The sequence below is a fragment of the Cygnus atratus genome, chromosome 29 (assembly GCF_013377495.2).
Source record: "Cygnus atratus isolate AKBS03 ecotype Queensland, Australia chromosome 29, CAtr_DNAZoo_HiC_assembly, whole genome shotgun sequence".
In the NCBI taxonomy this organism is placed as follows: Eukaryota; Metazoa; Chordata; class Aves; order Anseriformes; family Anatidae; genus Cygnus; species Cygnus atratus.
This window is the reverse complement of record NC_066390.1, coordinates 2,627,933-2,642,172: the sequence shown is the minus strand read 5'-3', so window position 1 is coordinate 2,642,172 and position 14,240 is coordinate 2,627,933. Positions and strand designations below refer to the sequence as shown.

The following is a 14,240-nucleotide window of genomic DNA, read 5'->3' as shown; positions in this document are numbered from 1 at the left end:
CGGGGCCAAGCAGCAGATGAGGGATGGGGCAGAGCCGGACACCAACTGGGCATTCAAAGAAAAAGGATGAGTCCGTGGATGAATCCCGCTGGGCCGGGGGCTCGAGAGCAGCCACCGAGCAAGGTCCCTCCCCAGGTGTCCCCCCCCCCCCCAAACACACACACGGCAGCTCCGGGGGGGCTGCCCCCCAGCCCCGGGCCCCAGCACGTACTGGTGGGGGAAGCGGTGTGATGGGAGGGCGGCGAGCACCCCATCCTCCTCGGGGCGGGGGGGGGGGGGCACCGCAGCCCCATCTGGCCCCCAGCCTGTCCCAGGAACTGGGGGCTTGGCGAGGGGGGAGGGGGAAGGCATCCCTATCCTCCCCCCCTCACATGACGGAGCAGCTTTTTGCCTTCTCCTTCTTGAAGGCGGAGGAGATGAGCTCGGAGCGGCTGGGCAGGTGCAGGAGTCTCTTGGAGAGGCTGCGCGCGGGGCTTTTGGGGGGCTGCGGGGGGGCTTTGCTGAGGCAGATGCCGGACACGGTCCGGAAGATGCTGTGGACGCTCTTCTCCGAGGTGAAGGCCGAGCACTCCAGGTAGCTCTCGGCTCCCAGCTGCCTGGCCATGGCACAGCCCTGCAGCACAACACGGCGTCAGGCCAGCACAGCACCCCAAAACCACCACCCCCCCCTCCCCCTCCCCCGGATCCCCATCCCAGCGCCCCCCCGACCTGCTCGTAGGAGATGGGTGCCTGCTTCTGATGGGAGAGCTCCATCAGCGTGCTCAGGTCCGTCCGCAGGTCTGTCTTGCAGCCGATGAGCAGCACCCGCGTGGTGGGGCAGTAATCCAGGATCTCCGTCTTCCACTGCGGGCACGAAGCTGGCATCAGTTGAGGGAACCCTGGGGTCCCCAAAGTGCCCCCCCCCCCCCCGATTTTCCAGGCCATGGGGAAGGGGGAGGGGGGGGGGGAAGAACGCACGTACGGGGCCCAGGTGCCCCCCACCTTCTTGGATGCGCTGTCCAGGGTTTCGGGGCGGCTGATGTCGAAGCAGAGCAGGACGGCGTCCGAGTCGCTGTAGCAGAGGGGACGCACGTTGTCATAGTAGGGGGAACCTGGGAGGAGAAGGGGGTGTCACCGCACTGCCACCCCCCCCCCCCCCCAAGGGGCCAGGACCCCCGGGCATAGGGCAGCTGGGGGGGGATGGACATGCAGTCCTAGAGGGTTCCCCCCCCAAAAAAAATGCCACCGGTGCTCCCCCCACCCCACCGAAGTCTCCATCACCCTTAACGAGGCAGCAGCAAACGGATCCCGCGGCATTTATATAACGGCCCTGCAGCAGCCGGGGGGGGGGGGGGGGGGGCGGGCCAGCCAGGACCGGGGGGGGGGGGGGGGGGGGGGGGTGTGCAGCTGCCACCCCCATGGGGTCTCTGGGGAGCCAAGGCCACCGGCACCATGCGGGGGACAGCAGGGGGATGGGGCTGCGGGGGCGGCAGGGTGCTCCCTGGGGATATGGGGGAGGCCGGGGTGCCCCCCCCCCCCCAGCATCCTCCCCCCCCCCCCCCGACCCCAAAAGGCCTCGGAGGGGTTTTGCAGCCCAGACGCTCCGTGCGCGGAATAGCAAAGAGGCTGCGCCAGCGCATCGCCATGGCAACGCAGGGATGGCGGGTGGTGGGGACCCCCCCTTCAACCGGGGGGGGACACTGCAGCAGCAGGGCAGGGCTGCCCTGTGCCCCCCCCCCCCCCCCGGGCTCTTTGGGGATGCCCAGGGCGCGGGCGATGCCAGGACGTGCTGTTATCCCCCCCCCGTTCCCCCAGGGATGATGCGGGGGGGGTCTGGACCTGGGGGGGGGGGGGGGGGTCGGATGGGTGCTCAGCACCCTCCAGAACAGGAATCCAGCCCTGCCCTTCCCCCAGCCCATGTCTGTGCCCTCCCACCCAGCCAGCCCCCAGGGACCCCCCCCCCCCAACTCCCTTCAGCCCCAAGAATTAGGGCACCCCCCAGCCAACCCCCCCCCCGCTATGCCCCCCCCCCAACCGCAGCATCCCCACTGCGGGGCTGCCTCTGCCGCAGCCCCTTCTGCGGCCCCCCCCCAAGCCCCCATTTGCAGCTCCCCCAAGCCATGCAGGGCTCCACCAGCCCCCCCTCCCCCCGCAGCCCCCAAACCTCCTTCCCCCCCCCCCCCCCCCAAATGCCTCCCCCGGGGCCGGAGCTGCCCCCGCCCCGGTACCGCACAGCCTCGCGCTGCGCCCCAGCTCCCCGGTACCGGAGGGGCATTTATCCCCCCCCCCTCCCTCCCTCCCCGGTACATGACGGCCCCCTCCCGGTACCGGAGGTGTCCCAGAGGCTCAGCTCCACCCGCTGCTCCTCGCTGACCAGGCACGCCGTGTAGTTCTCGAACACGGTGGGCACGTACGTCTGCAACGGCACCGGGAGGGTCGGCGCCCGGGAAACGGCGCCCGGGAAACGGCGCCCGGGAAACGGCGCCCGGGAAACGGCGCCCGGGAAACGGCGCCCGGGAAACGGCGCCCGGGAAACGGCGCCCGGGAAACGGCGCCCGGGAAACGGCGCGGGCTCACCTCGGGGTAGCAGTCCTTAGCCAGCACCTGCAGCATGGCCGTTTTGCCGCACTGTACGTCGCCCACCAGCACCAGCTTGCACCGAGCCGGTGCTGCCGCCGGCGGCCTCCGCTCCCGCATAGCGGCGGCGGCGCGACCGAAACCCTCCCCGCTCCCGCCCGCCCGCCAACCCCGCGCCCAGCCGCCGCAGCGCCCTTATATACCCCGCCGCCCGCCGCGCCCCGCCCACGGCGGCTCCCGCTAGCCAATCGCCGTGGAGGCGCCCGGTACCCCGGCCAATAGCGAAGCGCCGGCGGGCAGCGTGGCCGCGCCCCTTGGGCTGCGAGGGCGCTCCTCCGAGCTAGGGGGCGCTCTTCCGCTCGTTGCCGGAAGTGGGGACCGGGCCGGACAGGAAGTGGCGGTTGCTAGGAGACCGGCGCGACGCCGGCGGCGGGACCGGGGGCGTTGGGAGGCCGCAGCCGGTACCGGGACGGCGCCGGGGGAGGGGGGGGTGAGCGGGGGGGAGGGCGGGCACCATGCCGGTGGCGGCGGAGGAGCGGCTCCTGCTGCTGCAGAGCCAGGCGCTGGCCGAGGAGGAGGCGGCCAAGGCGAGGCGGGAGCTGCTCGCCAGGTTCCTGAAGGTGAGGGAGGGGCACGGGGGAGGGGGGGCCGGGGGGGGCCTTGAGGGGATCCCGGGGGGGGTCCCGGGTGATCCGGGGGGGGGGGGGTCCTGGAGGGTCCCGGGGGCGTCTCGGGGGGGTTCCAGAGGGTTACGGGGAGGGTCCCGGGGGGGGTCCCGAGGGGGGGGGCCGGAAGGATCCGGGGGGTCCCGGGGAGGGTCCGGAGGGTCCCGGCGGGCTCTCGAGGGGGGGAGGGGGGGCAGGGGGTTCTGGGGGGGGGTCCCGGGGGAGTCCCGGGGGGTTCCAGGCAGGGTCCCGAGGGGGGTCCCGGGGGGGGGGGGGGGGTGTGACGGGGGGGTCTCAGCGGGGATCCCGGGTGGTTCCAGAGGGGAGTCCCGGAGGGCAGCCCAGGGAGGATCCCGGGGCGGGGGGGGGGGTCCTGGGAGGGCTTCTGGGGGGAGGGGGGGAGGGTCTGCGGCTCACAGCCCCCGCGCAGGACAAGCTGGCCAAGGAGGAGCGCAGCAGCGCCCTGAGCCTCCACAAGCTCACGGCCCAGTGGCGCGCGGCGCTGCGGGAGGTCAAGGAGAAGGAGCTGCGCGAGGACGTCGCCGTCCTGAGCCAGGCCTTCGCGCGGGTGCTGGACTGCAAGGACAGCGTCATCGAGGTGAGCGAGGGGCTGGTGGTGGGGGGGGGGTGGGGGGGCCGTGCCGGGAGCCCCAGCGTGACGCCCCCCCCCCTCCCCCCCCGCTGCAGTCCCTGGTCACGGACGTGGAGGAGGCGGAAGCGCAGCACGCCCGGGCGCTCGGCAGCCACCTGCACAACGTGGACCGCCTGCTGCAGCTTCAGCGCTGCCGCCTGGCCTGCCTGGAGGAGGGATTCGCTGCCCAGCTGCAGGCCCTGAAGGCCGAATTTGAGACGGAGAGGTAGCGAGGACGGGGAGGGGGACGGCGGCGGAACCCGTTGGGTGTCCTGCCGTGGTGCTGAGCCCGCTCCCGGCCCGATCCGGACGGCTGCGGCTTCTCTTGGCACGTCCCCGCCTCTGCCCCGTGCTGCTCTCGGCAGCTCCCCGGCGATTTCCCCAGGAGGGCCATCCTGGAGCAGCACGAGCACGAAATCCGCTACCTGCGGGACGTGGTGCTGGCCCTGGAGCAGAACTACGCCAGGGACGACCACGAGGCCACGACGAATTTCCAGAGCGCCCGGGACGACATAAAGAGCAAGGCACGAGGAACCGGCCGGGCTCTTCAGCGTCCCATCGAGTAGCTGGCTCTGCTGAGGAGGCTTTTAGGGCTGGGGAGCACACGCTGGGGTGCCGGCAGCCGAGGGGAACCCACCGCTCTCTCCCCCCAGAGCCTGCAGGAGAAGCAGTACAGCCGCCTGCAGCTGGGTGGGAAGATGGAGGGGCTCTGGGAGCGGTTCCGCGCCGCCACGCAGAGCTACACCGAGGCCACCGAGCGCCGGAAAATCGCCTTCGAGGGGCTGAAGCAGAAGGACGCGAAGAGCTCCAGGGAGATCGAGCTGCAGGCAAAGAAGCTACAAAAGCTCCAGGTGGTGGCAAAGTGCGGGTGGGGCGCCAGGAGCAGGGACAGCCTGTCCTGCCCCTGCTCACAGCTCCTCTGCCTCTAGGACTTGGTGGCGGCCACCAAGGCCCGGCTCGCGGCTCGGCTCCGGGAGAACGAGGAGCAGAACCGGCGCGCGCGGGAGGAGAAGGAGGCTGCGCTCAGGCAGCTCCAGGAGCTCAAGAGCAAGATGAACCGAGCCCGGGCCAAGGCCCACGGCAGCCTGGCCAGGCTCACGGCGCAGAGCAACGCCGCCCTGAGGGCGCTGGCACAAGTCGTGGGGAAGGTGAGGCCGGGGCCATCCCCGCTGCCCCCTGCCCCCGCAGCGTGCTGGGGAGCCCGGGGTGCAGCCGGCCCCGCTCCCTGCCCCCCTCGCTCTCCTTCCTCCTCGCAGGCAGAGCGCGTCCTGCGGCTGGCCGAGATGTGCCGCGGGCTGGAGACGGAGGGGGAGAAGGTGCTGCCGTTCTACCCGTCCTCGCTGGCAGAGGGGGAGCTTTTTGACGCCGACAGGGTTCTCAAGGAGAAGCCCGCGGAGCCTCTGGCCCAGGTGAGGAGGCCGTGCTGGGCTCCGAGGCCCTGCGGGGTGGGGACGAGGGACAGAGGTCCCTTGGGGGTGGCCTGGCTCGCTCGCGGGCAGGTCTGGGACCCCTGCCCTTCTCTCCCTGCCTCTCTCCCAGGCCCTGCAGGACTACGTGGGGCTGGAGCGCTTCTGGCAGCGCTTCAACAAGGCGAGGCTGGAGGAGCGGGCGCTGGCGCGGGAGCGGGCGGCCGTGAGCCGCAAGAACCAGCAGCTGCGGGGGCTGCTCCAGCAGTACCTGGAGGGGCTCTCCGTCAGCCCCGAGGCGCTCAGCAAGCCCAACCCGCTGCTGGCCGTCGAGCACAAGAGCCGCGTCCCCAGGGCCTGCGCACGTCGGCATCAGGGCGCTGCACCCCCCCCTGCAGCCTCCCTGGGGGGGGACGCCTCCCCGGGCCCCATCCCCGGCTCTGATGGCACCGGCTGGAGCTGAGCCTTGTCCTGCAGGCCGGGGCGCCTGGTGCTCAGGGGCACCGTGGAGCTGACATAAAAGAGCCAAACCGCGCCCAAAATGCGTTCCGGGTCTTATTTCTGGTCCCACGGAGCTTTGTTGGTCCTGCCACTGCCCTCTGGGCTCCGAATCTTCTGCTCCTCGGCTGCACCACGTCCCGGGGCAGGCGGGGAGCGCCAAGCTGGGGGCGCTGAGCCCCCTCTCTCTGCTCTTATCCCCCCCAACAGCCCCCGGAGGCAGACAGAGCAGGCGCAGAGCAGCTGCGGCTGCCGAGGGGAGGCTTTATTTCTTTTTGGCTTTGTTCCTCCTCTCCTCCTTCAGCTTCTTCTTGGAGAGCTTGGGGCTGCTGGCCTTGCGGTAGAGGTGGTACCCGATGAGCCCCAGCAGCGCCGGGACCAGCCCGAGGCACAGCAGCGGCAGGACCTCGTTCACCACCTTCTGCCAGTAGCTGGCCCGCGACAGGCCCACCAGCTCCACCTCGAACCGCAGCACCGCGTCGCCTGGAGAGGGGGGGGCAGCAGCGCCTGAGCGGGGCTGGGGACCGCAGCGAGGGGCGGGGGGGGGCGCTGCGGGATCCCCGCGGGGGCTGCGCTTACCGGGGATGGTCGGCGGGGAGCCCCGCTTGCCGTACGCCAGGTGCGGGGGGATGATGGCTCTCCGCTTCTCCCTGCCCCGGCGAGAAGCCGTCGGCGTGAGCCCGCGGGGCCAGGCCCGCTTCCAAAGCCCGGCGGTGGCACCGCGGCGGAGGGGACGGGGCTGGGGACACCGCCCTCGCCCCGCCACCGGCCTTACCCCACACACATGTCCAGCAGACTCTGCTCCAGGCCTGCGAGGAGAAGGCGGGGGGGTGAGCGGGACCCCACGCCCCATTTTTATCTCCCCCCCCCCCCAGCCGAACACTCACCGGGGATCACTTGGCGCTTGCCCAGCTCCACCTGCAGCGGGTCGCGGCTCAGCGAGGTGTCGATGATCCGGCCGTCCTCCAGGCTGCCCTGCGGACGCACGGGCACGGGGACGGTCACCGCGGGGGGGGGTGGCAGCGGGGGCTCTGCCCCGGGGCTGTCCCCACGCAGGTCCCGGCGTTGCTCCGGGGCCGTCCCCGTGCCGGCACCGGCCCTGCCCCGCTGGTGCTGGCCTGAGCCCCCCAGTGCCACCCCCATGCTACAACCAGGGCTGACCCCAGTGCCGCCCCCATACTGGACCCCGTGCCCCCCAGGGACCCCCCCAGGGACACCCCCACGCCGGTCCCGGTGCCAGCACCGGGGCTACCCAGGGCAGCCCCCACGTGGCTCCCGGTGCCTCCCGGTGCCACCTCGATGCTCCCCCCGTGCTGGTCCCGGTGCCAGCCCCGTTCCCACTCCAAGCCCACCCCGCGGCAGTCCCGGTGCCCATCCCGGTGCCGGTGCCGGAGCCTCCCCGGTGCCGCCCCCCGGCCCGCCCCCCCCCCCCCCCGCCGGAGCGCAGTGCTGACGTGTTCCTCGCCGCCCGCACCGTGTAGTGGATGTGCACCGTGTCCCCCAGCGCCGACAGCTCCGTGCAGCCCTCGGGGGGCGCCACCTGCAACGGGGCGGGGGGGGGGGGGGTCACGGGGCGGTGGGGCCATGACCCCCCCCCCCCTCAAGTCCCCCCCGCGCGGCCCCGGCTCCACCGGACCTCCCCCCCCCCCCCCTCCCCGGGACCCGCTCAGCCCCACGTGCCCCGGGAGCCCCCGGGAGCTCCGCGCAGCCGGGACCCCCCCCCCCCGCCCCGTGCCCACCCGGTGGCGCGGACGCGGCTCCCCGGTGTCCCCGGTCCCCCCCCCGGTGCTCCCGTTAACCCCCAACCCCCCCGCCCCGTAACCTCCCGTTCTCCCCCCCCCCCTCCAACCCCCCCCGCCCGGTGCCCCCGGTCCTTCCCCGTGCCCCCGGTCCCTCCCCGTTCCCCAGCTCCCCCGTGCAACCGGGACCGCCCGGTGTCCCCGGTGCCCACGCGGCCCCGGTTCCCTCCGGTCGGTGCCCGGTTCCCTCCGGTGCTCACGAGCGTCTCCAGGCGCAGCCCCCGGGCTCCGCTTTCGGTTTCGCTCTCGGTGGCGGCGGCGGCGGCGGCGGGGGGGGGCAGGAGCAGGGCGAGCAGCAGCAGCGCGGCGGGGGGCGGCATGGCCGGGGCTGGCGGCGGCGGCGGCGGCGGAGGTACCGGGACCGCCCCGCCCGGCCCCGGGCACTCCCAGGACCCGCGGGGCGCCGCCTCCCGGCCCCGCGGCCCCGCCCCAGCGGTCGACACCGGGGCTGCCCCGAGCCCGGACCGGGGATGAACCCTCGGGGAGCCCCCGGGACCGGGGGTGCCCGTCGAGTCCCGGGGACCGGGGGGGGGGCCCGTCGAGGCGGTCCCGCTCCGCTGCGCGTTCCCGGGGCCGCGCAGCCGGCGGGGGGGGGGGGGGCAGCCCCGAGCCCCCCGGGGAACGCCTGGGCCTGTCCCCCCCCCGCCCCCCGCCAGCACCAGGGGACACGCGTCCGTCCGCGCTCGGGGGGGGGGGGCTCCGGTCACCGGGTGGTGGTCGGGGAGGTGCAGTCCCGGTGTCCCGGCGCCGTACGGCCCCGGTGCCAGCAGGCGGCAGCAAAGCCTGGAGAAACCGGCAGACAGCATTCCCCCCCCCCCGCCCCGGTACCCCCCCCCCTCGGGGGCTCAGCACCCCTCCCGGCACACGAAGCATCCCTCCAGCTGCACGCACACGCGGCCCCCCCAGCACCCCCAGAACGCGCACCGGGCGTGCGGGACCCTCCCAAAAAACCCCACCGGTGGTCCTGGGGGAGCCAGGAGGGCAGCCTGGGGCTGAGCCGGCCCCCACCCAAACGTCCTCACGTCCCCGTGGCCGGGGGGACACCAGCCCCGGGCAAGGGGCACACGGGCGGGGCAGCTCCGACACAGGGGGATCCCGGTGGGCCCGGTTAGCAAAGGCAGCCCCCTCTTCGGGGGGGGCAACACTGGTATCTGGGGGGGCCACATGCATGCTCAGGGCAGCCTGGCCCCACCGTCCCATTCTGGTGTCAGCGGCCCCACTGGCAGCGGTGCCGGCGTAGGCCCCGGTGCAGCTCCCGGGCGACGGCATCGGCACGCCGGCCCCGCCGGGGCACCCACATACCAGCCCCGGTTGCCGAGAGGTGGCGAAGCCGGGCTGGCGGCTCGGGGGCCGGGAGCTAATGGGATTAGGGCCGGGGGGTCAGCACGGGGCTGGCCTTCGCCAGACAAAGCCCCCCGGCACGGCCGGTGGGAACGCGCCGGTGCTGGCTCCGGGCTGGGGGTGCTGGCTGCCCACGCCCCCACCACGTCCCATCCCACCGGGGACCCCGGCCCTATAGCTCCGGACCCCATGCCGGAGGAGCCCTGGCGTCCACAGCTCCGTGCCATCCACACCGGGGTGGTGACAGCCCCCAAACTCAAGGGGACATGGGGACGAGGACAGCGGCGTTGGCAGCAAAGATGACTCTGAGGCGCCCCTGGCCCAAAGTGGGGGGGGGGACACCGGGGGGCGCAGCCCCGCTCGCACCCAGCCCAGCGCTGGCACCGTCCCCACACCCCAACCAGGATTAACGCTAATGGGATTTACCGTTTCATCCCCTATTCCCTTAAAGATGGGCCTGGGAAGGGGGGGATCCCCTCCCCGCCCCCCCACCAGCCCCCCTCGCCCCGCTAAGCTCTTTCTAATTAAAACCAGCCCAGGGCTGTCCATCACCGTCCCCCTCCCCAGGACCAGACGTCCATCCCCCCTTCCCCCCCCCGTACCACGGGGGCTGCGGAAGAAGAGCCGTGGGGCAGCGCTACGTAAAACATGTTTAATACCCAAGGGGGGGGGGGGCCAGGGGTCACCCAGCGTCTCAGGCGTGGGGTGGGGGGGAAGGCAAGTACACACGTCCCCGGACGGGGCAGAGCCGCAGCGACACGTCACACCAAGCACAGACCAGGGGTATAAATACAGTGCCGGGGAGGGGGGGCTACAGTACGGGGCCATCCGTCCGTCCGTCCGTCCGTGAGGGGCAGGGACATACAATCGCTATGCTGGCATGGGGTTGGGGTGCAGGCGGCCGGGGGAGAGGGCACAGCCGCAGGGACCGCGAGGGGCCCGGCCGCCCCGTTCCCCCCCCCACACACACCCCGGGGGTCGCGCCGCGGGGAGGAGACCTGCCTCGAAGTGACATCGGGGGGCTGGGGACGTGTGGGACCCCCGGTGGGGGGGGGCACACGGGGCTGGGAAAAGGCCTGGGGGGTGGGGGTGGTCCCAAAGGCCCCCCGAGGCCCCACTGCCCCCACGCCTGCCCTGGGGGCCCCCGCATTTGGTCCACAGGAAGGGGATGGGGGACGGGGACATGCACGGGGAGGGGGATGGGAACGAGGCGCCCCAGCACGCCCCCGACCCTGCGTGGGCCCCTTCCCCGTCCCCCTCCCCAAGGCTCTGCCCCCGGCCCCGGGGGGGGCCCCCGGCCCCCCGGATACTTTATATATAGATATATTTCCACGCACGCACACACGAGATCCGAGGGGAACCGAGAAGACCCCAGAGAAAGAGGCAAAACCCCACAGCAACCGGTGCCAGAAGAAAGCAAAACCCAACCGGGGCGGGGAGGGGGCGGCCGGGGGCGCGGGGAGGGGGTGGCCCCGGCCGGCCGGGGGGGCCTGGCAGGGCCCCGGGAGGGGCCGGGGGGGTGTGCGGGGGGGGGGGGGGGGCCGGGGCCGGCGGCCGCCCGCTCACTTCTTATTCTTGAGCTGGTTGGCGAGCCAGTCGAGGCCCTCGTAGAGCCCGTCCCCGCTGGTGGCACAGGTGGCCTGGATGTACCAGTTACGGTGGCGCAGGGAGTGCAGCCCCAGCTTGTCCGTGATCTCCGCCGCGTTCATGGCGTTGGGCAGGTCCTAGGGCAGAGACGGGGGGGGGGGGGGTTGAGGGGGTCACCCCACCCCCCCCCAATGATGCCACGGGGACGGGCACCGGCTGCGTGGCCGCCGATGCCAGCCCCAACGCCACGAGGATGGGCACAATTTCCAGCCGGCTCGTTCAACACCGGTCCTGGTGCTGAGACGCCGGGCACGGATTTGCCACGGGGGGGGGGGGGGGGGGCTGTTAAATGGAGACCCCGCTGCCGTGGGGATGGGCACGATCCTGCCACGGGAGCTCACGGCCACCCGCCCTGATACCGAGGGGATGGGCACGGATCCGCTGCAGGGGGGCTGCTAAAAGACCAGCCCCGACGTCTCGGGGACGGGCACGGTCCTGCCACGGGCGTCGTTGGGCACCAGCCCCAACGTCGCAGGGGTGGGCACGGTCCTGCCACGGGGACCCGGACACCGTCCCCGCCGCCCCGGGGATGGTCCCAGCCCCACCTGCTTGTTGGCGAAGACGAGGAGCACGGCGTCCCGCAGCTCGTCCTCCGCCAGCATCCGCATCAGCTCCTCCCGCGCCTCGTTCACCCGCTCCCGGTCGTTGCTGTCCACCACGAAGATCAGCCCTGGGGGCAAGACGAAGACACCCCAGCGGGGTGCTGGGAGCGCAGGATGCGGCCGGCCCCGGGACAGCCCCCGCTTTCCGTGCGCCCCCCGCGGCCCCGCGCCCACCGGCCCCGCGGGGACCTACCCTGGGTGTTTTGGAAGTAGTGCCGCCAGAGGGGCCGGATCTTATCCTGCCCACCCACGTCCCACACGGTGAAGCTGATGTTCTTGTACTCCACCGTCTCCACGTTGAACCCTGCGGGGAGCGACAGAGGACGGAAACTCACGGCACGCGCCGACACCGCCGGCCCCGTGGTGGGGGATCCCAGCTGGGGGAAACTGAGGCAGCCCCGGCGGGGAGGTGCCCCGGCTCCGCGCCCCCCCCGCGCCCACCGATGGTGGGGATGGTGGTGACGATCTCGCCCAGCTTCAGCTTGTAGAGGATGGTGGTCTTGCCGGCGGCGTCCAGCCCCACCATCAGGATCCGCATCTCCTTCTTCCCGATCAGGCTCTTCAGCAGGTTCCCGAAGATGTTGCCCATGGTGACGGCGGCGCTGCTGACGGCGAGGCCGAATCCTGCGGGGCACAGGGCGAGCGCTGGGGACAGGGGTGGCCCCCCCCCGGCCCCAAGCCCTGGGGGGGGCTGCATTGAGCCCTACATCCCGGGTAGAGGCGGGTTGTGCTGCGGGGCTTAGGGTGGGGGCCAGTGCCAGGGCCCCCCTGGGGCCGTGCAGCCCGTTGGGGTTGTCCGTGCGCAGTTTCTTTTTTTTTGGGGGGGGGCTATGCTGGGGGTTTGCCCCCCCCTACAGCAGGGCCAAGCCAGGGCACCCCATGGAGGGAAACTGAGGCACGGGGCTGGCTCCCTGCCCAAATCATGGGGGGGGTCCCCCACGACCCCCCCCCCCCCCCACGTGTACTGCCCAGACCCGCAGCCACCCCGAAGCAGGCAGGGGGGGCCCAGCCCGCCCCCCCCGCCCCCCCCCCCGCCGGTGGGGCCGCCCCCAGCCCCAGCCCCCCCCTCACCGCCGCTTCTCCCCACCCCCTGGGGGGGGGGCCCCGCGCCACCCCTGCACACCCCCGCGCCCCCCCCCCGCGGCACCGACCCCCGCCCCGCGCCCCCCCCGCCTCCCCCCCAGGCCCTGCCGCCCCCCCGCCGTGTGTGTGGGGGGGTCGCTCCCCCCCCACCTCGCGTTGTGCCCCTCCAACGCACCGCCCCCCGCTCCCCCCCCAGCGCATTCCCCCCCCCCCCCGAACCGCAACGCGGCCCTAAAACGCTGCGCCCCCCCCACCGCATCCCCCCCACCCCCGCGCCGTGCCCCCCCCCCCCGCTGCACCTCCCCGAGCGCCCCTCACGTCCGTCCCCCCACCCCCCCCGCGCCCCTCCCCGGGCACCGCATCGCCCCCCCCCCACCGCGATGCGCCCCCCCCGCGGCGATGCCCCCCCCCCAATGCACTTTGCATCCCCCCCCCCCAGCACTGCGCCCACCGGTGCACGGCGCCCCCCCCCCCCCCGCCTCCTCCATCCTCCTCCTCCTCCTCCTCTTCCTCCCACGCTGCGCCCCGCTGCGGGCAGCGCCCCTCCCTCCCTCCCCCCCCCGGGGGGGGGGGGAGCAGCCCCGCCGCGCCCCCCCCCCGCCGAGCCCCGCACCTGGAGCCGGTGCCGGTGCCGGTGCCGGTGGCGCCCCCGCCCGCAGCTGACTCTGCACCGCTCCCGCCGCCGGAAGCGGAGGCCCGAGCGCGCCGATCTCGCGAGAGCTCCCGGTTCCCCCCCCCCCCCTGTTTCTTTTTAATCCCCCCCCCCCCCCCCAACACCGGCCCGGGGGCGCGGGGGGGGGCGCGGGCCGCCGGCCGTTTCCATGGCAGCGGATGCAGCAGCGCGGGGGGGGGGGGCTTGCATCGATGGGGGGGGGCACGTCGGGGAGTGGGGGGCGCGGGGGGGGCTCCGTCGGGGCGGGGAGGGTCTCGGGTACACAGGAGGGGGGCCCTGGGGAGTGCACGGGGGGGGGGGGGGGTCTCGGGTGCACAGGAGGGGGGGCCCTGGGGAGTGCACGGGGGGGGGGTTGGAGCCGCTCCCCGTGTGGCCGGTGCTGGCGGGGGCGTCCCGGTGCTACCGGGCACCAGTAAAGTCCCGTCCCGGGACCGCGCTGGACGGGACGGATGGGACTGGACGGGGCGGGACGGGACGGGACGGGACGGAGGGGACGGGACCGAACGGGACGGGACGGGACAGGACGGGACGGGACGGAGGGGACAGGACCGAACGGGACGGGACGGGACGGACGGGACGGGACGGAGGGGACAGGACCGAACGGGACGGGACGGGACGGGACGGAGGGGACAGGACCAAACGGGACGGGACGGGACCGGACGGGCTGGACGGGGTGGGACGGGACGGGACGGGACGGGAGCGGACGCGCAGCTCCTTCCCAGCCCGGGCCCCGGCTCCCCTCCGCCGGGGCAGGTAAGGCCGGGACACCGGGAGCACCGGGAGCACCGAGAGCACCGGGAGCCCCGACGGCTGCAGGAGCCGCCCCGCACTGCCGGGTTCCCGAAAACGCCCCGGGAGGGGGCGGGGGTCCCGAGCACCGCCCCCCGGTGCCACCAGCTGGGGGGAGGCAGAGGGGGGAGCCCCGGGAGGGCGGGGGGGGTGACGAGCGGGGACATCGGGGGGGGGCCGGGAACGGGGAAAGGGAGAGGACAGAGGGTGCGGGGGGAACCGGGGACAGTACGGGGCCGGGGGGTGCTTGGGGGGGGGGGGGGGGGCGCAGTGGGGCCCGCCAGAGCAGCCCCCCCCGGTGTAACGGGAATGGGGAGGGGGGGGTCGGGCCCCGCCGTTGGTGGCACGGCCCCGGGCAGGGCCCTCCCGGCCGCGCCCCGGGGCCTCCCCGCGGCCGCTGACCTCAGCCCCCGGGAGCCCCGACGGGGCGGCGGCCCGAGGGCGCGCCCACCGCTTGGCCCGGCCGCCGCCCGACCGGGGGCACCTGCACCGGGGGAGCCGGCGGGACGGGGCAGCGGGGGGAGGGGGGGGGCGTTTGCGCTGCGGGGGG

At 74.2% G+C, this 14,240-nt stretch overlaps 4 protein-coding genes across 4 annotated transcripts; 1 reads left to right on the top strand and 3 right to left on the bottom strand.

Moving 5' to 3' along the window:
• Nucleotides 1–367: 367 nt before the first annotated feature.
• Nucleotides 368–2,676, bottom strand: RND1 (Rho family GTPase 1). The gene is made up of 5 exons (XM_035572176.1): nt 2,557–2,676; nt 2,308–2,395; nt 982–1,091; nt 709–843; nt 368–613 (listed from the first exon to the last, which is right to left on the bottom strand). The coding sequence occupies exons 1-5, from the start codon at nt 2,674–2,676 to the stop codon at nt 368–370; spliced, it is 699 nt and encodes a 232-aa protein (XP_035428069.1).
• Nucleotides 2,677–3,071: 395 nt separating this feature from the next.
• On the top strand, nt 3,072–5,721 carry CCDC65 (coiled-coil domain containing 65). The gene is made up of 8 exons (XM_035572175.2): nt 3,072–3,176; nt 3,652–3,819; nt 3,909–4,078; nt 4,238–4,376; nt 4,506–4,703; nt 4,782–5,000; nt 5,109–5,261; nt 5,392–5,721. Exons 1-8 carry the CDS (start codon nt 3,072–3,074, stop codon nt 5,719–5,721), a joined length of 1,482 nt encoding a protein of 493 aa, XP_035428068.1.
• Nucleotides 5,722–6,000: 279 nt separating this feature from the next.
• Nucleotides 6,001–7,918, bottom strand: FKBP11 (FKBP prolyl isomerase 11). The gene is made up of 6 exons (XM_035572173.2): nt 7,756–7,918; nt 7,231–7,296; nt 6,644–6,731; nt 6,532–6,565; nt 6,336–6,406; nt 6,001–6,239 (listed from the first exon to the last, which is right to left on the bottom strand). Exons 1-6 carry the CDS (start codon nt 7,873–7,875, stop codon nt 6,022–6,024), a joined length of 597 nt encoding a protein of 198 aa, XP_035428066.1. The 5' UTR covers nt 7,876–7,918; the 3' UTR covers nt 6,001–6,021.
• A 2,519-nt stretch (nt 7,919–10,437) lies between these two features.
• Nucleotides 10,438–12,938, bottom strand: ARF3 (ADP ribosylation factor 3). Its single transcript, XM_035572172.2, has 5 exons — nt 12,842–12,938; nt 11,587–11,769; nt 11,339–11,449; nt 11,089–11,213; nt 10,438–10,620 (listed from the first exon to the last, which is right to left on the bottom strand). Exons 2-5 carry the CDS (start codon nt 11,732–11,734, stop codon nt 10,459–10,461), a joined length of 546 nt encoding a protein of 181 aa, XP_035428065.1. The 5' UTR covers nt 11,735–11,769; nt 12,842–12,938; the 3' UTR covers nt 10,438–10,458.
• Between the last annotated feature and the right edge of the window lie 1,302 nt (nt 12,939–14,240).